Below are 21,078 nucleotides of genomic sequence, written 5' to 3' on the forward strand. Positions count from 1 at the left end.
TCAATTAAAAAATTGCAAATGTTTATTTTTGAGAGAGAGAGAGAGAGAGAGAGAGAGAGAGAGAGACAGAGCATGAGCATGAGCAGGGGAGGAGCAGAGAGAGAGAGGGAGAGACAGAATCTGAAGCAGGCTCCAGGCTCTGAGCTGTCAGCACAGAGCCTGACTTGGGGCTCGAACTCAAGAACTGTGAGATCATGACCTGAGCCGACGTCAGATGCTTAACCGACTGAGCCACCAAGAAGACGTCCCCACAAAAACATTTTCAAACTTTTATTTCAAGCCCCCATCCCATGAGGTTGGCGGGGCTCACTGACCTCACCCTCCCCATTCCCCACATTTGGGGGAACCTCCTCCTGCTTTGCTGACTGGGGGAGGCGAAGGGTCTGTGACAACCTCTGGACCCTCCACCCCTTTCTGGCCAAGACACCGCATGTCTCGCTAACCCCTTCTTTTTCCCCCTCTGCAAACCTCCCTTGGTTTCCTGAGACTTCGACTGAGTGCAGAAGACGGTGCAGAAAGTGCAGAAAGGCTTGCAGGCTTCTGTCCTACCCATTCTCAAAAACCAAAATTCAAAGCAAGCTGTCTGCTCAGGCGGGTTGGGGGAGGAGAGCAAAAGGACCTAAGCTTCTGTGTCAAAATGTCAGTCTAGCCACAAAGAATCCGTATATCCAAAGCTGAAACGTGGGCTCTGCAGGGGTGAAAAAACCTTCCGGGAGAGGCAGTGCCCTCCTGAGATTGGATTTGTTTCAGATCTGAGTCCAGGTTTGCTGAGGGACACGGGTTATGGCAGAACCACTGCAAATAACAATAGTAAATAAGAATGACATTTGTCGAGCACCTGTTCTGTGCCAAGCATTGAACTGGTATTTTGTTTTATTTTTGTTTTAGCCCGACTCCAGAGTTGGGGCTCTTTCTCGAGCCATGGTATCTCTCTTGTAAAAATAAGGTCTTACTCATCACGAGGCTGGCCAGTCAACCACAAATGGCACTGGGTGTTCAGCTCTGGGGAACAGGGGTGAGGGACTCTTGCTTGGCCAGAGGGGATTCTAGGCCAGTTGAAACGGCAACTGGCTCTGTCGGTAGCACATATGAACCCACACCCTCCCATCTTCTAGAAGCTCTCCAGTCTGCTGAGGGACGATTACCAGAGCAAAGTTTGGTCCACTGGCCAAGGAGTGTCAGAATCTATCCTGGTGGGGATAAAAGCTGTTCTGGAGCTCTCTGTCTTTGAATTCGCATGACTAGTACCCAGTTTGGCTGGAAGACTGACTTACGGTCCTTTTAAGTGTGAGACCATTCCCACTTACTTCGTGTGTGTACATTTTGTCACTTTTCGTAGTTTAAGTTACCCGAGGTCTTTTCCATACCGTGTCTCTTAGATTTGTAATGGGATTGAAGCTAGCTAACATTTACTGAGCATTTACTATGTGCCTGACACTGTTTTAAGTGCTTTACATGGATGAACTCATTTCATTCTTTCAACAACCCCATTATTATTGTCATTTTACAGATGGGGAATCTGAGGTCCGGTGAGGGTAAATAACCTGCTCAAGGTCATGTGATTGTCAGGTGGCAGAGCTGGGCTGTGAACTCAGGCTGCTTGGCTCTAGCCATCTCATGCTTAACCACTCCCCTCTGCAGCCTCTGGTAGCAAAGGTGCAATCTCCTTAAAAAATTCATCTGGAATTTCCGTTCTCATGGATGGCACAGTTTGTGCTCGTGACGCGGAAAGTTCAACAGTTGCAGGAGGACGTCAGGACATGGGGGTGGGGCTGGGGCCACTGTAATGTATGGGGATGAATATTGCACATGAAACCAGAAGCCCTTGGGTTGAATTCTTTTTTTTTTTTTTAAAGATTTTTTAAAAAGTAATTTCTACACCCAACATGGGGCTCAAACAACCCCAAGATTAAGAGTCGAATGCACTAACGACTGAACCAGCCAGGCTCCCCACCCCTGGGTTCAATTCTTGGCCATGCTGTCTCCAGAGCCCTGGACCATGGGCAAATCGCTTCAACTTTCTGAGCCCTTTCTCTCTCTCTCATGTCAAATGGGATTAAGACACTCTACCTCAGAAGGTTGTTGTGGACTAATGAGATTATGAATATTAAAGTGGTTTATAACCAGGATAGCACAACCAACATTTAAGGTAATGAAGTCATTATTGTGTATCATGAAGGTTAGGGAATGGAGGGCCACCTGGCTGACTCAGTCAGAAGAGCGTGTGGCTCTTGATTTGGGGGGTCATGAGTTTGAACCTCACGTTGGGTGTAGAGATTACTAAAGAAAAATCAACTTCATTTTATTTTAATTTTATTATTTATTTATTTTTTAAAACTCATTATTGATTTATTTATTAATATAATTGTCAAATCGGCTAACATACAGTGTATAAAGTGTGCCCTTGGTTTTGGGGGTAGATTCCCATGGTTCATCGTTTCCATACAACACCCAGTGCTCATCCCAACAGGTGCCCTCCTCAGTGCCCATCACCCATTTTCCCCTGTCCCCCATCCCCCATCAACTCTCAGTTTGTTCTTTGTTCTAAGAGTCTCTTATGGTTTGCCTCCCTTCCTTTCTGTTTGTAACTATTTTTTCCCCTTCCCTTCCCTCATGGTCTTCTGTTAAGTTTCTCAAGATCCACATATGAGTGAAAACATATGATATCTGTCTTTCTCTGACTGATTTCACTCAGCATGATACCTTCCAGTTCCATCCACGTTGCTGCAAATGGCATGATTTCATTCTCTCTCATTGCCAAGTAGTATTGCATTGTGTATATAAACCACAATTTCTGTATCCATTCGTCAGTTGATGGACATTTAGGCTCTTTCCATAATTTGGCCGTTGTTGAAAGTGCTGCTATAAACATTGGGGTACAAGTGCCCCTATGCATCAGCACTCCTGTATCCCTCGGGTAGATTCCTAGCAGTGCTATTGCTGGGTTATAGGGGAGAACTATTTTTAATTTTTTGAGGAACCTCCACACTTTTCCAGAGCAGCTGCACCAGTTTTTATTTTTTATTTTTAAAAAGTTTATTTAAGTAATCCTCTAGAGGTTATTTAATCCTCTAATGTGGGGCTCAAACTCATCATCCCCCAAATCAAGAATTTCATGTTTTTCCAACTGAGCCAGCCAGGCACCCCAAATGAATAAACTTAAAGAAAAACACAACAGATTAAGGAATAGAGTTGGTGAGGAGTGACATAGTAATAAGAGGACAGAGACTGCCCAGGTCTGCTAATAAGATGGTCATCTCGGGGCACTTGGGTGGCTCAGTCAGTTGAATGTCTGGCTCTTGATTTCTGCTCAGGTCACAATCTCACAGTCATGAGACTGAACCCCATGTTGACCTCTGCGCTAGGCATGGAGCCTGCTTAAGATCCTCTCTCTCGGGGTGCCCGGGTGGCTCAGCTGGTTAAGTGTCCAACTCTTGATTTCGGTTCAGGTCATGATCTCATGGTTCATGAATTCAAGCCCCGCGTTGGGTCTGTGCTGACAGTGTGGAGTGTGCTTGGGATTCTCTCTCTCCTTCTCTGCCCATCCCCCACCTCAAACAAACTTAAAAAAAAAAGACACTCTCCCTCTCTCAAAAAAGAAAAAAAAAAAGATTGTCATTCTCTCATGTGCCTGCCCCCAGCTCCCTGGTGTTGGTACTGCTAATGCCTGGTGCCTGCTTAGCCTGTGCCCTGGACTCAGAGCCATTTCCCCGATTCCATCAGTCAGAATGCTGAGCTACTTCAAGCTGGAATTTGTTAAAGGAAATAATGAACGTTAGGTGGTATTTGGGGGAGGAATAGAGAGGAATAACGACCGGCCCCGTGAGTACAGCTTCTCCAGCAAAAGCAGCACTGCTGCTCTCAGAGGACCCACCCGCCTCCACTCCTGTGCTCACTTCTGATTTCAGGTCTTGCACAGGCAAGTCTGCTAGGTGGAACCCAGGTTGCGTCTGTACCCTAGCTGCAAGGGAGTCCGGCAAGGGGCACTCGGCTTTGACCTTGGAGGGACAGTACTCATGGGCAACGATCAAAAATGTAGAGGGTCTGCAAAGGTTTGGGTGGCTGCAGAGGACAAATATCCACTACGTCAGGCTGGTTCCCAACGTGCTTGGTCACAAGACTGTGATTGCAGGGAACGGCTAGGGGAGGACCCACCCCGAGGGCTCCTGGTCCATTTGTGAGGAACCCTAGAGGACGATGTGCTCGTGTGTCTGCATCCGGGTGGTGTGGTGGCGTGGCTTCTGAGCTCTTGGACATACGGGACAGGCCTTGGTGGTGGTACATGTGTCAGGCAAGTGTTCTGGGCCTCAACATGGAGGGTGCGGGCATTCAAGTCAGTCTGGGCTGAGGAGAAGGGTGCCAGTGGGGTACTCTGAGTTTCTGCGTTGGTCACCTTTCCTGTTACCTTTGTCTCGCACACACAGTGGCCATTCTTTGAGTATGCAAGGAGCACGCTTGTCGCAGGATTAAAGACTCCACTGGGAACGTTGTGTTGGGGATTGACAATTACAGGTGCAGGAGAACACAACTGGAAAAGCCTCCAGGAGGCCAGGACATCTGAAGTGGGAGAAATGGAGCATTCCCTGATGTCTAATGGGATGAGTTGGCATGAAACAACCAGTGGCCATCAGCATTTCCCCCAAACTTGGATACCAAGTTTGTAGCCTAGAAGCCAGGGACGGGGCCATGAGGACGACCAAGGGGTCGGAGGTAGACTGAACAGAGCCCTTTGCAATGTTCCCGACTGGAAAAGGTACCAAGGCTCTTGAGTATCTCTAAGGAGGTGAGGGCCCTGTGCAAACATCTCTCCAGATAGAGTCTTGGGACCGAGTCACCTGGCTCAGAGTATAAAGGTTTGGGATGGCATATCAGCGTGTTAGGGCTGCCGTAAGAAAGCACCGTAGACTGAGAGGCTTAAACAACAGAGATTTAGCTTAGAGTTCTGGTGACTGGAAGCCTGAGATCAAGATGTCAGCACAGCTATGTTCCCTCTTGAAAATGCTAGAGAAGGATCTGTTCCAGGCCCCTCTCCCAGCTTCTAGTAGCTCCTTGGCTTGTGGCATCCAACTCTGTCTTCACATGGTGTCCTCCCTGAGTGTGCGTCTGTGTCCAAATCTCCCCCTTTTATGACAACACCAGTCCTTTTGGAAAAGGAGCCCACCCTACCCCAGTCTGACTAGGCTGTTTCCATATAAGGCCACCTTCAGAGGTGCCCAGGGTTAGAACTTCGACGTATAAATTTGGTGGGCACACAATTCAATCCATAACAGATGGGTGTCACTCCCGGAGTTCTGGGGCACAGTTCCACATGCTCCATTGGCACACAGCTGACTCACACTGGCGTCTTGTTTCATCCTCTCAACGACCGCCCGCCCTGCAAGATGGGGAGGCCGAGCACACTTCTTTCGATGTAAGAGGCTGGGGGCAGTTAAATGGCTGTGGTTTGGACAGTCACCCTGTACACACCCCCGAGACCTGCTCGGCAGCCTGCTTCCCAGCTGTGACCATGGCAGGGTAATCAGCCTCCCTGCATCTCTGTTGTGGGAAGGCTGAAACGAGTTTGCAGAGGGTCTGGTGCAGTGCAAAGCTAAGTGGGTGTTCACAGGCCCTCACTGCCCTCCCCTCTCCCCTTGTGTGGCTCTCGGTGTCGAAAATCTCTTGAATTGAGCCGAGAGCCAATGAGGGCAGGGGTAGGAGAGAGTATATAACATGCCCAAGGTCACAAGGTTAAACCTCTTTCCCACGCAGAGCACCATCCTGTCCAGCACCCTGTCCCCCATACCCCTTCTCTGCAGGCGTTTTTTTCCCCTCTCCTGGGCTGGCTCACCTTCCCCTGCCCTTTAGCTCCCTCCCAGTTCTGCCCCCACATCGTCTTCTGTCTTCCCAAAGATTGGGGAAGTGGCTGCACTATATCTTCAACACATTTTATTCAGGGGCTGTTATGGATGTAGCCTGGGGCTGGGTGCCCAATTTCAGCCAGACACCGGAGGATCAAATTGGGATCCAGCAGTTCCTTCCAGAGACCTTTGACCTTGGAAAAGGAGATATGACCTTGGAAAAGGAGAAGTGACCTCAGGGAGTGTAGGTGGGGAGGGGGGCTGTGGCAACTGGGCTACAGAATCTTAGAGCTGGATGGAACCCTGGAACACTCCTACTCCAGGCCACAGAGGGGCAAACCCGGGAGGGGAGGTGATGTGCCAAGGTCAAATGTTGGGTGGTGCCCGGTGGCAGAAGCCAGGCATCTGAGGCTATATTGGGACCAAAGGGGGACGTGGGGGCCGCCTTCCGGTGTCTGTGAGCCCAGTTCCCAAGGTTGGAGGGGCTTGTGTGGGTGCAGGGGTCGCCTCCAGGGCTCCTGAGGGGAGGGAGGGGAGGCTAAAAGCAAAGTGGGGGAGCGATCTGGGGATTGTGGGAATGTAGGGCCGTGCACCCGCCCCCGGCCATGCGTGGGGCGCCGGGAGAAGGGGCTGGCGGGCAGGGTGGGTCCTGCGGGGGCTCGCGCGTGGGGGCCGGGCCGGCCGGGGCGGAGTGAGTCACGGCCCGCCCGCTCCCATTGTGCGGCCCGGCGGCGGCGGCGGCGGCGGCGGCGGTGGCGGCGGCGGAGCTGCGGGGCCGAGCGCGAGGAGGTGGAGCCCCGGGCTGCGGGCTCCGGCGCCTGCGTCCGCACGGACGGCCCGGCTCGCCGCCGCCGCGGGCGCCCCCCGGCCGTCCGGCCCTGCGCGGCGCCAGGCCCCGGAGCGCGCGCGGGAGATGGGGCGCGGCGGCCGGCGTTGGCCCCGCACGCTCCGGAGCCCCGAGGTACCGCAGGGCGGGGCGCGGCGGGCCAGGACCAGGGCCGGGGCTCCGGAGTGTCCCGGGCGTGGCGGGGCCTCGGATGGGCGCGCGGGCGGGCGGGGGGATCGGGCTCGGCGAGGGGGAGAGGGCGGCCGCGCGAGGCTCCTGACCCCGCCCTCCTCCCCCAGGGCTCCTCACTAGGCCCCTGCAGCGCCCCCTTCTTCTCAACCGGGTCACGGGTCCCTCAGTGAGCAAGGCTCCCAAGTCGCCTCCCCGGCCATGGCCAACGGAGTGATCCCGCCGCCCGGGGGCGCCTCCCCCCTACCCCAGGTGACTGACGCGCGCGGGGGTGGAAGAAGACGGGAGGGACCCCCAAAGAGGAGAGGGGAGTCCTCTGGCCGACCTTGGGACCCCCAGATCCAGGGATGGAGCTGGGTTGGAGGGTATGGGGTGGGGGGGGGCGCGCTTTGGTATTTTTCAGTTCTGTTGCCCCCTCCCCTCCCAAGCCCGGGGAGCCTGGGATGCTGACCCAAGCCTGGGGCGCAGGGAGAGGGGGTTGTTGAAGGTGGAGCCCGCTGGTCTCCCCCCGCCCACAGCCAGGGCTGGGAGTTGGGGGGAGGGGGGAGATGTGGGGCGTTCTTGGGTCAAGGGTCCTTAGGAGAGGCTGTCTGAGCCTGCAGGTCCGGGTGCCCTTGGAGGAGCCCCCTCTGAGTCCAGACCTGGAGGAGGAGGACGATGACTTGGGCAAGACCTTGGCTGTGAGCAGGTTTGGGGACCTCATCAGCAAGCCCCCGGCCTGGGACCCTGAGAAGCCCAGCCGCAGCTACAGCGAGCGGGACTTTGAGTGTGGGTAGCCTGGGGACCCCTAGTGTGGCCGCCCTCACCACCATCACCTTCATTGCCACCATCACCGTGCTCACCACTGGCTTGGTCACCCAGTGCCATCTTGTGCTGGACGCTGTGCTGGACGCTGTGCTGGGCCACCATGCCATGTTAAGTCATCCTGCCTCACTCACCCATCGCCTGTCCACCTTCCAGGGGACCGGGCCCCAGATGCAGGGGAGACACAGGGAGATGGGCCTGAGGCTTCCCTCCGTGACCTTCGTCTTCCCCAAGTCTCTGCCATACCTCCGGCCCTGCTCTCTTCTCTCTGCCTCCTCCCTCAGCTCTGACTCTGCCTTCCCCCCTTGCTGTATCGTGTCCTATTTCCCCGAGACCCCCTTTCACGACCTTCTCCCTTAGGCCCATTCCCCCGCTCTGCCAGGCCTTACCAATGGCAGGACGTGGATACAGGTGTCGGGGGGAGCCTGGCTCTCGAGGAAGGACTAGGGTGCCCTTGTTTGAGGCCCTGAGCTAGAATAAGGTGTGTGCCCCTAGGGTGGTGAGGGGCCCCCTTCTGCTGTGGGGACCCCAACCGGCTCTCCTGCACCCCCAGTTCACCGGCACACATCCCACCACACCCACCACCCGCTCTCGGCGCGCCTGCCTCCACCCCACAAGCTGCGGCGACTGCCCCCCACCTCTGCCCGGCAGACCAGGAGGAAGAGGAAGAAGGAGAAGACCTCTGCTCCCCCCTCTGAGGGGACCCCTCCCATCCAGGAGGAGGGGGCAGCTGGAGTGGAGGAAGAGGAGGAGGAGGAGGAGGAGGAAGAGGAAGGGGAATCTGAGGCAGAACCTGTGGAGCCCCCGCCCTCAGGGTCCCCACAGAAAGCAAAGGTATGGGTCTGCCCCCGAAGGAGCACCGACTCCTCAGGGAGGGGTGCAGAGAGGAGAGGAAGGAAGACGAAGCAGAGGGGGCTGGGGCTGCCTGGGGGAAGCAGAGTCGGGGGTTGGGGGCTGAGTCTGGGCAGGGACCCAGGCACTCTGCTTTGTCCACAGTTCTCCATTGGAAGTGACGAGGATGACAGTCCTGGCCTCTCCGGGAAGGCTGCCTTCACCAAGCCCCTGCCCTCGGTGGGCCCTTGCTCTGACAAGAGCCCCCAGCAGTCAGTCAGGTACTGGCATCCAGCCCAGAGCAGGTCCCAGGCTCCTTCCTGACCCTGGGGATTGTCCCCAGCTCTGACCCCGGGGAAGAGGGGAGGAGAGGAGAGGGGGCGGAGGAAGCGGGGAGGGGCACGCCTCCCTCTCTATCCACATGACTGACAAAGAGGAGAGAGAAGGTGTCACTAGAGAGGACAGGGCTAGAGGGGGAAGGACAGAGAGGAAGGGGGGGACTGGTGTGGTGGGGGCAGGGAGCTGGACGTGAGCTTCCTTCTCTGCCCAGAAGGAGTCTGTGTCTAGTGCCCAGGGGGCTATTCCAGGCCCCACCCCAAACTGGAGGAGGGCAAAGGAACCCCCTAACCTGGCCCATCTCCACCATGGTTCCCTGTCAAGTCCAAGGCTGCCATGGTGCCTCCTCAGCTCCCCGAGCCCCCGGGCCCGGGCCTCCCGAGTCGCTGGGGAGAAGAGCCGGCCCTGGAGCCCGTCGGCCAGCTATGACCTTCGGGAACGGCTGTGCCCAGGCAGTGCCCTGGGTAGCCCAGGTGGCCCGGAGCAGCAGGTGCCCACTGACGAGGCAGAGGCCCAGATGCTGGGCTCCGCGGACCTGGACGACATGAAGAGTGAGTGACACCCTGTGGCAGCCCCCGTGGCCCACCCCCATGGGCGCCCCGCCTGTGAGGAACCTTGGGGAAGCTCTGTGCTCTCCCCAGACTAGCGCTGGGTCCCCTCTGCAGTATCCCTGTCTGCTGGAATGTGGCCAGGGGCGGGGAGCTCACTACCTCACCAAGCCACTTCTCTGGTTGCCAGAGCTGAGATTTCCCTTCGTGACACCTCTGTCCTTCTGTCCTGATTCTGTCCTCTGAGTCACCCCCTGAATAAGGCAACCTCTCTTCCCCATGGCATTTGGAGATTTTATATCTCCTCTTCCCCTAAGGCTCATCTTCTCATCTTCTTTTTGGCCCCTTCACACTGGCCCCCTGAGCGTGAGCCACTCTTCTGGGTCCTGCTTCTCCCTACATCGGGGGCCCCATACTTGTCACACCACCGTTGGCAGGGCCTGGCCGTGATCTCGGCACATTCCTTCCGTCTTATCAGTGCCCTGGTTTCTGTGCCACCTGTCATCACCCACGGGGCTCTGTGCCCGGGCCAGGGGCATCACTGACCCCACCTCCCTCCCCCTTGGAACCACAGTGTGTGGGCGCGGGTGGGAGGGAGGGCTTTGAGCTCAGTACGTCATGGAAAGTTGCCAGGGCCTGAGGACAGGGACAGGAACAATCCGATGGCAGCAGTGGTGTGGGGGTGGGGGTCAGGGGGAGGGCATGTTTACAGACTCAGGGAGGGGGCTGGAAGCAGCAGGGAGCAGGCCCGGGGCTGCCAGGAGTCAGGAGGCTCTGGTTGGGTGAAGACCACTGGCCCAGGCTCCCACCTTTTAGGAAAGCCAGGGCTCTGGGAGGGAGCAGGGGCCGAGGGCTCGGCCCCCGGGGGAATGATGAGCCTGCTGGAGGAGGTCACAGAGCCCATTGGGGCACCAAGCCCTAGGCCTGAGGACGCTGAGAGCCGGGGCCCTGGAATGGCCCCAGCCCCCAGCACTCGAGACTCGCTGACCTCAGAGGACTTAGAGATGTTGGTGCTGGACCTTGATGACTGTGACCCATGGGAACCCACCCAGGGCCAGCTGAGCCCCATGGCAGGGGGACCAGCTTGTGAGTAACTGGGCAGCTGGCCTTTCCGCAGCTGCTGGCCTGGGAGGGGCAGGCGGGGAGGAAGGGACAGAGCTCTCCTTGAGTCTGCCAGATGTGTGTATCAATGGGGGAGACCTGGGTGCTGAGAGAGGGCACAGGGAAAGTGTTGGGGGCCTGGTGAATTGATACAGGTCATAGAGCTCCGGCATGAGAGGCAGCGGCCATGGGCGAGGGAAGGGAGCTGGGGCCGTGGACTGAGCTGGGGTCTGCCTTTTTACTGTGCTTTGGCCGGTGGTCCCCTGTGTTACTTTGGGCTAGTCCATCTCCCTGTCGGGGCTTCACTGTCCTTGTCTGTGGTGTGGAGGTGTGGACATGGCCCCTGGGCGACCGTGGCACCCGCCAGGTAGACTGGCTGGGCAGAGCAGGGGGCCGGAGGGGTTAACTGTGGCCGTGAGGCCCTGAGCTGGACCCCTGGGACCACGAAGCCTGCCTCGTCTGCAGGTCACCGGCTGGAGGACAACCCTGGCATGCGGCGTCACCTAGTGAAGAAGCCGTCGCGCACGCAGGGTGGGAGGGGCAGCCCCGGTGGCTTGGCCCCCATCCTGCGCAGGAAGAAGAAGAAGAAGACGTTGGATCGGAGGCCTCATGAGGTACCGGGCCTGCGGCTTCCTCTCCCCTCCTCCCCAGAGCCTCCTCTTCCCTCCTCCCTGCCTCGCCTGGGCACCGTGTCTCCGAGACCGCCGGTCCCACCTGGCGGCCCCCAGACCCTCACCTTGGCGTCTGCCTCAGGTGTTTGTGGAGCTCAATGAGCTGACGCTGGACCGCAGCCAGGAGCCCCACTGGCGGGAGACGGCGCGCTGGATCAAGTTTGAGGAGGATGTGGAGGAAGAGACAGAGCGCTGGGGCAAGCCCCACGTGGCCTCGCTCTCCTTCCGCAGCCTTCTGGAGCTCCGGAGGACCATCGCCCACGGTAGGCACCCCGCGGGCCTGGCCCTGGGGTGCAGTGCCCTCTTCAGAGACCCCGGAGGTTGGCCCGCAGCAGGCCGTCCGGCTCTTGGGGACTGCTCACTGGAGTCCTGGGCCCAGGCGAGGTCCGGCTGCCACTCTGGAGATGTGGGGTCTGACTGCTTGCGTAGCCGTAAGCTCTGAGGGCCTGGGCTGTGCCTCTGGTGCCCGGCGCAGGACCTGGGCCGTAGTAGGCCGCAGTCCACGTGCGGGAAGCTCGCCCGTGGCTCCCCTCCCCGGGTTTGGAGGGGCTGTCCCTTGCTCTTGTGTTCCCTTTGCACACCCCCCTCTCTGGCTCGGCGAGGCCACGTGGAACGGTGTGGAACGGTGAGCCCCGGGCGTTTGGCTCGCGCCGCGTGTCTGCCTGCCCTGGGGGAGCGAGGCGGCCGGGGTGGTTGTTCCTATCTGACGGGGCCCTGCCCCCTTCCTCGACTGTGCCCCCAGGAGCTGCCCTCCTGGACCTGGAGCAGACCACTCTGCCGGGTATCGCACATCTCGTGGTGGAGACCATGATCGTGTCTGACCAGATCCGTCCGGAGGACAGGGCCAGTGTCCTGCGCACCCTCCTGCTGAAACACAGGTGCCAGGGTGGGGCGCCTGGGACGGGCCTTCTAGGTCAGCTGCTCTTCCAGGAGCACAGACTCACCTGTGTGGCTTTCTAGCCTCTGCTTGCATAACCCAGGCGACAGGGAGTTTATTCCTCGTTCATCTTTGGACGGCACCAGCCGTTAGAAGGTTCTTTCTTACACTGAGGTACAAGGGATGCAGATCCTTTTCTTTTTTCTTTTCTTTTCTCTTCTTTTCTTTTCTCTTTCCTTTTCTCTTTTCTTTTCTTTCTTTTCTTTTCTCTTTTCTTTTTTCTTTCCTTTTCTCTTTTTTCTTTTCTCTTCTTTTTCTTTCCTTTTCTCTTTTTCTTTTCTCTTCTTTTCTTCTTTTCTTTTTCCTTTCCTTTTCTCTTTTCTTTTTCCTTTCCTTTTCTCTTTTCTTTTTTTTCCTTTGTTTTGCTTTTTTCTTTCAAGTTTTTTAAATGTTTTTATTTATTTTTGAGAGAGAAAGACAGAGGATGAGCAGGGGAGGGGCAGAGAGGGATACACAGAATCAGAATCAGGCTCTGAACTGTCAGCACAGAGTCCAACGCAGGGCTCAAACTCACGAACTGTGAGATCATGACCTGAGCCAAAGTCGGATGCTCAACCGACTGAGCCACCCAGGCGCCCCCCCCCCCCGACCCTTTATTTCTCATTTCTTCATGACCTCAGTCCACTAAGGGCATCTCCTCTTAACCTGCCTTGCTCCCTCTGCCCTCTTCACAGCCATCCCAATGATGACAAGGACACTGGCTTCTTTCCCCGAAACCCGTCCAGCTCCAGCGTGAACTCGGTCATGGGGAATCATCACCCAACCCCCAGCCATGGCCCTGACGGTGCAGTGCCTACCATGGCCGAGGACGTGGGGGAACCAGCCCCTCTCTGGCCTCATGACCCAGATGCCAAGGAGGTCAGTCGCCTTGCTCTGACCTGGGCTGGGGGACTGAGAGGGCTTCTGATTTCACACTGGAGGCCACTGATGGCTTCGTTGAGTGGGTCAGGAAGGTTGGATGCCTGGTACCACACAAGGCATGTGGGGGATCCAGATATGCATGAGGGCCTCTGCCCTACAGAAATAGGAGGTTTAGATGAGATGATGTGGCAGACCCATGGGAGCCGTTTAAACGAGATAAGGCTGAGGTGGTCGTGAGCTGCTTGGAGGAGGGGTCCACAGCCCGAGTGGTCTGCTCCCGATGTGGGGCGCGTCACCCCGGGGAGGGACAAAACAGGGCCCAGGTCCAGGGGTTGGAGGGCAGAGTCCAGGGGGGCTGAAGCAAGGGAGGGGAGGGCCTGCCACGGCCTCCGGTCAGGGTCCCAGCCCTATTCCAGTTCTGCGTCCTTAGAAGCCCCTCCACATGCCTGGGGGAGACAGTCACCGGGGAAAAAGCCTGAAGCTACTGGAGAAGATCCCTGAAGATGCCGAGGCTACTGTTGTGCTCGTGGGTAAGGAGGGCAGGGGGCTGGGGTTACTGGGTGTGTGGGTTTCCTTCCACTGTGGTCTGCTGGTCTTATGCTCTGGCCTGCAGGCCACCTCTTCCATCCCTGGCCAGCCCCCCAACTTGTACCTGCTTTTCCTGACAGCCTGTCTTGCCCCCAGCTCTTTCTTTCTCAGTCCTCTGCCTGCCTCCCGTCCAGTTTTCTGCTGTTTGGGACTGCTGCTAGTCTGCACGGCACTTTTGTGGGAGTTAAAAAGAAGCACTCTTTCTTGAAGACTGTGAACGTTTCATCTATTGATGAATCATAATAAATATGTAAACGTATGAATGAACAGGGTTTCTTTAGATTGGGGTTTCTTCGTGCAGCACGCAACCTGCTCAACTGTACATGACAGCCCCAGATGTTTTCTTTAGGGCCAGCCTGGATTGATCCTCTTTACCCAGTGCCCGGTGCCTTACTCTCCCCCACAGGCTGCGTGCCTTTCTTGGAGCAGCCGGCGGCAGCTTTTGTGCGACTGAATGAGGCTGTGCTCTTGGAGTCTGTGCTCGAGGTCCCGGTGCCGGTTCGCTTTCTCTTTGTGATGCTGGGTCCCAGCCACACCAGCACTGACTACCACGAGCTTGGGCGTTCCATTGCCACCCTCATGTCTGACAAGGTGGGTCCTGCAGGCCCCGGGCTGGGTGCTCTAGGCCTGTTCCCCTGAGCCCTACTTTTCCCCAGTCTCTCCCTGCCTACCTTGATGCCTGTGGATGCAGGGGTGCTGGGGGCCCTTCTGGGTGGAGACAGTGCTCTGGAGTGGTTGTGAAGGAGCTGTTGGCCAAGGGGAGAAGAGGGAGCCCTAGGCTGGGGCCGTTGGAAGGGGAGGTGGTTGAAGAGGGAGAAAGAGTTCTGGATGAGTCATGAGACTTGAAGGGGAGGGCTGGGTATGTCGGTCTTTGCTGTGGCTTCTCCTCGGCTTGGATAGGAAGGTCCTCTGGCCAGGGGTGATGTTGGAAATCCGTACTGACCAACCTGTAGGGTGTGGGTACTCTAGTCAGAATGGTTTCGGGGGCCCCTGCTATGCCAAGCGTTGCCCCTTTAGTTGTGGCGTTGTGGAAAAATCTCAAAGCTCCTAGGGGAACAGAAAGCATTTGGAGGTTCAGGGTTGTGGCTGGCCGATTGCTGGCCAGCAGGGACATGACTCCGTATTTTGACAATCGGACTGGACGCGTATACGTGGCCAGACATCCACCCTGCCTCTGGCTCTGTGAGGGCCCAACGCCTCCTCTCCGAAGCCCTCCCAGGGGCGCTCTGGGAGGCTCAGCCCTTGCCTCTCCTGCCCCCAGCTGTTTCATGAGGCTGCCTACCAGGCAGATGACCGGCAGGACCTCCTGAGTGCCATCAGCGAGTTCCTGGATGGCAGCATCGTGATCCCCCCATCGGAGGTAGAGGGCCGTGACCTGCTGCGCTCTGTGGCCGCCTTCCAGCGCGAGCTGCTGAGGAAGCGGAGGGAGCGTGAACAGACCAAAGTGGAGATGACTACCCAGGGAAGCTATGTGGCCCCTGGGAAAGGTCAGCCCCTTTGGGGCCCATCCCCTACCCGCCCTGGAGCTCCTAAGGTCGTGACCCAGCCTGCCCTGACTCCCTAGCTCCTGCATGCCCGCTCCCAGCCCCTGTCAGGGAGGACTGAGCCCAGGGCCCTGCTGCAGGAGGGGTGGTCTGTGCTCCAACAGCCCCTTGTTCCCCCAGAGCTGGCTGTGGAGTTGGGGGGCTCTGAGGCGACCCCCGAAGATGACCCCCTGCTGCGGACTGGCTCAGTGTTTGGGGGGCTCGTGCGGGATGTGAAGCGTCGGTACCCGCACTACCCCAGTGACCTGCGAGATGCCTTGCACTCCCAGTGCGTGGCGGCCGTGCTGTTCATCTACTTCGCTGCCCTCAGCCCCGCCATCACCTTCGGGGGCCTGCTAGGTGAGAAGGAGGGGAGGCAGGGCGAGGCGCCCAGCGTCACCCTCAAGGTCTGTGGTTGGGGGATCCCAGGGATCACTCTTGCAGGGGGTGGGAGGGGTGCAAGGGGCAAGGGAGGCTGTGGCCGCCCCAGGGGTGCTGGTGGTGAGGGGCCTGGGAGGGATGGGCTGGGCTCTGGGGGGCTGCTCTGTACTAGTTGGGTCCCCAGGTCAGGGTAAGCTAGATGAAGAGGAGGGCCCGGGTCCAAGGAGCCAGGCCAGGGCCCTCCCACTGACCCTCGCCCTCGCCAGGGGAGAAGACGGAGGGCCTGATGGGCGTGTCCGAGCTGATTGTGTCCACCGCTGTGCTTGGCGTCCTCTTCTCCCTGCTGGGGGCCCAGCCGCTTCTTGTGGTCGGCTTCTCCGGGCCATTGCTGGTGTTCGAAGAAGCCTTCTTCAAGGTGACGGCGCTACCCTGCCCCTCCCCAGGGATCAGCTTCTCACGCCCTGTCCCCTGGCCCAGGCCATGGGTCCCTGCAGTGTCTCCCCTCCTCCCCCTTTGGATCCCATGACCTCCACCCCCCCCAACCCCCCCCGCCCAGGGTCTCTGACCTCTGTGGGTAACCACACCTCCCTCCTGTCCTCCAGTTCTGCCGAGCCCAGGACCTGGAGTACCTCACCGGCCGGGTGTGGGTTGGCCTCTGGCTGGTGGTTTTTGTCCTTGCCCTGGTGGCCGCCGAAGGCAGCTTCCTGGTCCGCTATATCTCACCTTTCACCCAGGAGATCTTCGCCTTTCTTATCTCGCTTATTTTCATCTATGAGACCTTCCACAAGCTCTACAAGGTGGAGGTCCAGAGAGGTCTTGGGGGGTGGGCGTAGGTGGGGGCTGGGAAGCACCCTGGGGAAGAGAGCATGGGGGTGGCGCATGGAGCCCTGGGAGCAGAGGGGGCAGGGAGGAGGGCTCCGTTGGGTGTGGGCGTGGGGGGTTGGGACACCCTGGGCTAGGTCAGCGCTGAAGGGCAGGGAGCCACAGCCAGAGGGTACAGGTTGGAACTCCAGTGGGGTCCAACCAGTATGTGATGGAGTGGGGCGCTGTCGGTGCTATGGGGCTCCTTTTGTAGAGGACTGTGTGTGTGTGTGTGTGTGTGTGTGTGTGCACGCGCGTGTGTGCGTGCATGGTGTAGCTGGGTGTCCTGTGATGCTGTTGCCTGGTCAGGTATGTGAGGACCCAGGCTTCGCCCTCACAGCTGTATGAAATCAGGGTGATGAAATTAGGGTCACCTGCCCAGGTTCAGTGTCACAACCTTGTAACCCACACAGGTATTCACGGAGCACCCGCTGCTGCCATTCTACCCTCCCGAGGGGGCATTGGAGGCTGGGCTAGACCTGAATGGGAGCGCCCTGCCCCCCACTGAGGGGCCGCCGGGCCCGAGGAACCAGCCCAACACGGCTCTGCTGTCCCTCATTCTCATGCTTGGGACCTTCCTCATTGCCTTCTTCCTACGAAAGTTCAGGAACAGCCGCTTCTTGGGTGGCAAGGTGCGTGGCTGGGGAGTGGGGGGCCCCCGTGGGTCCCCCCACCACCAGTTCCTGCCGTCACTGCCAGTCTCCGCTCCAGAGAGGGGCTTCCCCCTTGTCCCGGTCAACCCATGGACCTAAACCAAATCTGTGCAGTCCCTTCCCCCCTGGAAGTGTCAGAGAAATTGAATCAGGGGAGGAATGTCCTCTTGAGCTGTGCAGCACCCGTGGGACTTAGAGGGACGGGTCAGGGGATTTCTGGCTCCAGCTCAGACCCAAGGGAATCGGGAGTAATGAGCCCTCATGTCAGTGCCCCTGACCCTCACGTTCACATTCTGCTCCTTTACCCCATTGGCTCCTCTCTCCAGGCTCGCCGCATCATTGGGGATTTTGGCATCCCCATTTCCATTCTGGTGATGGTCCTAGTGGATTACTCTATTACAGACACCTACACGCAGGTGAGCGAACCCCCCCCCCCCCGCCCCCCAGCCCCAGCAGGGGATTCTCACCCCAGAGTCTTGAGAGGGAGGCCACGACTCGTTCCCATTGCTGCAGTGGCCACGATCAAGGGTGGGCCTCAGCTTTCCTAGTGACATGGTGACCTGCTGGGGCCGCGCTGGGGTGGGTGGGTGGGCTGGGGGCCGCTGAGGAGGCCAGCCGGGGGGGGGCGGTGTGTGAGGCTGTGTGACCCTGTGCCTAGACTCCTGGAGCAAGTAATGGGCTGGAGGCCAAATGACAGGTGTCCCTGGGCCTCAGGGAGAAAAGATGTCATTCTCTTTTACCAGACCCTTGCAGAGACAGTGACTTTGGAAGATGGAAAACTAATTTCCCCAAAACCTGTTCACGTCCAGGTTTCCTGGAGTCCTGGGACAGGGAACACAGAACTTGGTGGTGGGGGCAGTACCACCCTGTGGGGTTCTTAGCATGGGGAGGCCGTGTGCCTGAACCCTGTCTTCCTTCCTGCCATGCAGAAGCTGACGGTGCCCACAGGGCTCTCAGTGACATCCCCCCATAAGCGCACGTGGTTCATCCCACCCCTGGGCAGTGCCCGTCCCTTCCCGCCCTGGATGATGGTGGCGGCGGCTGTCCCTGCCCTCCTGGTCCTCATCTTGATCTTCATGGAGACACAGATCACTGCGTGAGGGGGCTGGAGGACCCTGGGTGGAGGAGGTTGGGGAAGAGCGGGAAGCGGTGGGAGTGGTGGCAAGGGGGGGGCACGTGGGCCTGGGCACAGTTTCCCTGCGGTGCTGTGACACGATACCCATCTGTCTGCATCACCATTTGCGAGGTGGCACTTGGCAGTCCTCACCACACTCTGGCAGTACGTTCTCTCGCCCAGTGATGCTCGCATGTGTCTCATTTTGGTTTTAAACCACAACGTGGTGAGATCTGGCATCTGGCTTTTGTGGTGCTTTAAATACCCACAGTATGAGATTTTAGCTCTGATTTGCTTAGCCGTGAGAACATCACTTTGGGAACTTGAAAGAGGAAACTGGCAGGCCCTGGGAAGAGCTCTTCCCTGCATGTCGTTCCCCCACGACGACGCTGTCCCTGCTGCGTGTGCCCGGCCTCGCGGCTGGCCTGCCCTCCTAGCCCCTCAGCCCTCGCTTCCCGTCCCGTCCCTGCAGGCTCATCGTCAGCCAGAAGGCACGGAGGCTGCTCAAGGGCTCTGGCTTCCACCTGGACCTGCTCCTGATCGGCTCGCTGGGGGGGCTCTGTGGGCTGTTTGGGTTGCCCTGGCTCACGGCTGCCACCGTCCGCTCAGTCACTCATGTGAATGCACTGACTGTTATGCGCACTGCCATCGCTCCTGGCGACAAGCCCCAGATCCAGGAGGTGCGGGAGCAGCGGGTCACTGGAGTGCTCATCGCCAGCCTCGTGGGTGAGAGCACCCACCTTGCAAGGCCCCCTGCCCCCACCCCACAGACTTGCCTTCTCGGACCCTGTGGCCTTAAATCCACTGTCTATCCCGGACTTGACCCAGGTGACTCCTGAGTCTCCGAAGGCATCACGTCTAGCACCCGCTGTGACCCCAACCTGCCTCTTAACACTCTGTGAACCTTTTTACCCCAAGCCTTTTCCTGGTTCTCTGTCCTGCTCCATCTTCTCTTGTTTGTAGCGACGAGGCCCAGATCCCCTCTCCACGGGGCCCGTCCATCTTCATGGGGGCCGTCCGAGGAGTCAGGTAGGTCTGTGTCACCTCCTCCAGGCCTGTCTATCGTCATGGGGGCTGTGCTGCGCCGGATCCCGTTGGCAGTGCTCTTTGGGATTTTCCTGTACATGGGGGTCACGTCACTGTCCGGCATCCAGCTGTCCCAGCGTCTGTTGCTTATCCTCATGCCGGCGAAACACCATCCTGAGCAACCCTATGTGACCAAGGTAGGGCCAGGAAGCATGGAGGTGGGGAGGAGGGGTGATGGGGAGGGGCTGCGAGGGATTCCTGGGCTGGAGATGGACAGGATGACGGTGGAGGGTAAGTTGGGGCCTGGGGAGCTGAGTCCCCAGAGACTCGGGGGGGCGGGGGGGAGCAGGCGGAGGGCTGCGCCGCTGTGAGACTCGAGGCCGGTTCCCCAGGTGAAGACGTGGCGGATGCACCTGTTCACCTGCATCCAGCTGGGCTGCATCGCGCTGCTCTGGGTCGTCAAGTCCACAGCGGCCTCACTCGCCTTTCCCTTCCTGCTGCTGCTTACGGTGCCTCTGAGGCGTTGCCTTCTGCCCCGGCTCTTCCAGGAAAGGGAGCTGCAGGCGGTAAGGGATGCCGCGCGGGGCGGTGTGAGGGCAGATGGGCCCTGGAATCGGGGGCTCCTGGGTCCCAGCCTCTGCTGTGCCACCTGCTAGTTGGGTGACCAGAGGCAAGTTACCTAACCTCCTGGAATCTTACTTCCAGCTGTAGGAAAGGGCTGATAATGGAGTCTTCCTTATAGGAGTGTCGTGAGGGTTAAGCGCTAATCCAGGTAAAGCACCAAGTATGACGGTTTGGTGTGAAATCCGCACAGGACTACTGCCGATAGCTGTGTAGGTCGTGTCCTGCACAAAAGCACACAGCTCAGGGACAAGCGGGGGTGGCGTGGCACCGAAACCCACCCCGAGCTCTGTTTTGGTCAGCTGGAGGAAGGGACGTGGTTTTGAAGTCACCCACCCGAACGCGGTGTACAGGGTAACACAGGAGCGAGGATTGGCCCCTTGGAAGTACTTGAGTGGCGGTAGCGGCTGTCACCGTTACTGTTATCGGGAGGTGTCACTGGGCCGGCGACCTGAGGGTTTTGGCCAGAGGGAAGTGTTTCAGGCTGGCGTCATGGTCCCCGCAGTCAGCGAGGCCCGGGAAGGTGTGGGCTGCTGGCCGGAGGTGTTGCCGGGGACTGGGAGGGCGGGAGCCACCTCCCTGCCTCTCCCAACCCTCTCCCTTCTGCAGCTGGACTCTGAAGACGCTGAACCAAACTTTGACGAGGACGGCCAGGATGAATACAACGAGCTGCACATGCCCGTGTGATCCTCCAACGTGGTGCCCCTCAGAGACCCCGATACCTTAGTGATCGACACCTGGGCCCCAGTTGGAGCCCAGCCCCAGGGCCAGCGGGTTCCTCACAACCCAGAGACGTGCCTGGAACCACCACCGCCACGGCCAGAGCAGCCCGATGACTCTGCCCAGGGCACTGACCTTGGCTCACCCAGGCCCTTTCACAGACCAGACCGGCACAGGCTTTGAGCTCATTATAACCACACTCCTTGTCTTGTGTCTGCCTCACTTTCTTGGTTCCATCTCTGGTCTCTCAGGTCATACTTATCCAACTGGAATTGGAAGAATTCTATTTTCAGGGTCATCAAAGCCAGGGAGAGTTTGGAGGCAAGGACAGAATTCTTGGGGGGACGGGAGAGAATCAAGGCCACAGAAGGTCCGAGCTGGACCTTATCGTCACCCCCTTGGGCCCTCTCGAGTACAGCTGAGGAAGGAGCAGGAGGCTCAAGGTCTGGCTCAAGGTCACATACTGCTAATCTGGCCCCTGCTTAGAAGGGGGAGGGTGGGAAAGGGGAAGGGGAGGAGGTTGCTCCGCTTTAGCCACTAGAGAAATCAGTGTCCCCAGTGGCTTTGGGACTGTAGAGGGAAATGGAAAATGTTTATCTTCTTTTCCTGATCCCTGGCATTCCGAGGAGCAGGGACAGTAGCCCAATCCC

The 21,078-nt window shown here is 58.3% G+C and overlaps 1 protein-coding gene across 4 annotated transcripts; it reads left to right on the forward strand.

Moving 5' to 3' along the window:
• The first annotated feature begins 6,742 nt into the window (after positions 1-6,742).
• On the forward strand, positions 6,743-20,639 carry SLC4A3 (solute carrier family 4 member 3). 4 transcript variants are annotated; one of them, XM_030325327.1, is made up of 23 exons: positions 6,743-6,798; positions 6,963-7,104; positions 7,455-7,620; positions 8,210-8,490; positions 8,653-8,768; positions 9,148-9,374; positions 10,938-11,086; positions 11,226-11,406; positions 11,886-12,021; positions 12,755-12,938; positions 13,372-13,471; positions 13,936-14,120; positions 14,791-15,016; positions 15,194-15,412; positions 15,700-15,848; positions 16,036-16,230; positions 16,708-16,926; positions 17,274-17,363; positions 17,877-18,043; positions 18,534-18,787; positions 19,115-19,284; positions 19,480-19,653; positions 20,318-20,395. In XM_030325327.1, the coding sequence occupies exons 2-23, from the start codon at positions 7,054-7,056 to the stop codon at positions 20,393-20,395; spliced, it is 3,717 nt and encodes a 1,238-aa protein (XP_030181187.1). In that variant the 5' UTR covers positions 6,743-6,798; positions 6,963-7,053. The 4 variants fall into 4 exon arrangements, with proteins under 4 accessions (XP_030181187.1, XP_030181188.1, XP_030181189.1 ...); XM_030325328.1 differs by lacking the exon at positions 6,743-6,798 and having other exon boundaries at positions 7,054-7,104; positions 20,318-20,639; XM_030325329.1 differs by lacking the exon at positions 6,743-6,798 and having other exon boundaries at positions 7,054-7,104; positions 9,175-9,374.
• Positions 20,640-21,078: the final 439 nt, after the last annotated feature.

This window comes from Lynx canadensis, chromosome C1 (genome assembly GCF_007474595.2).
Source record: "Lynx canadensis isolate LIC74 chromosome C1, mLynCan4.pri.v2, whole genome shotgun sequence".
NCBI classification, from domain to species: domain Eukaryota; kingdom Metazoa; phylum Chordata; class Mammalia; order Carnivora; family Felidae; genus Lynx; species Lynx canadensis.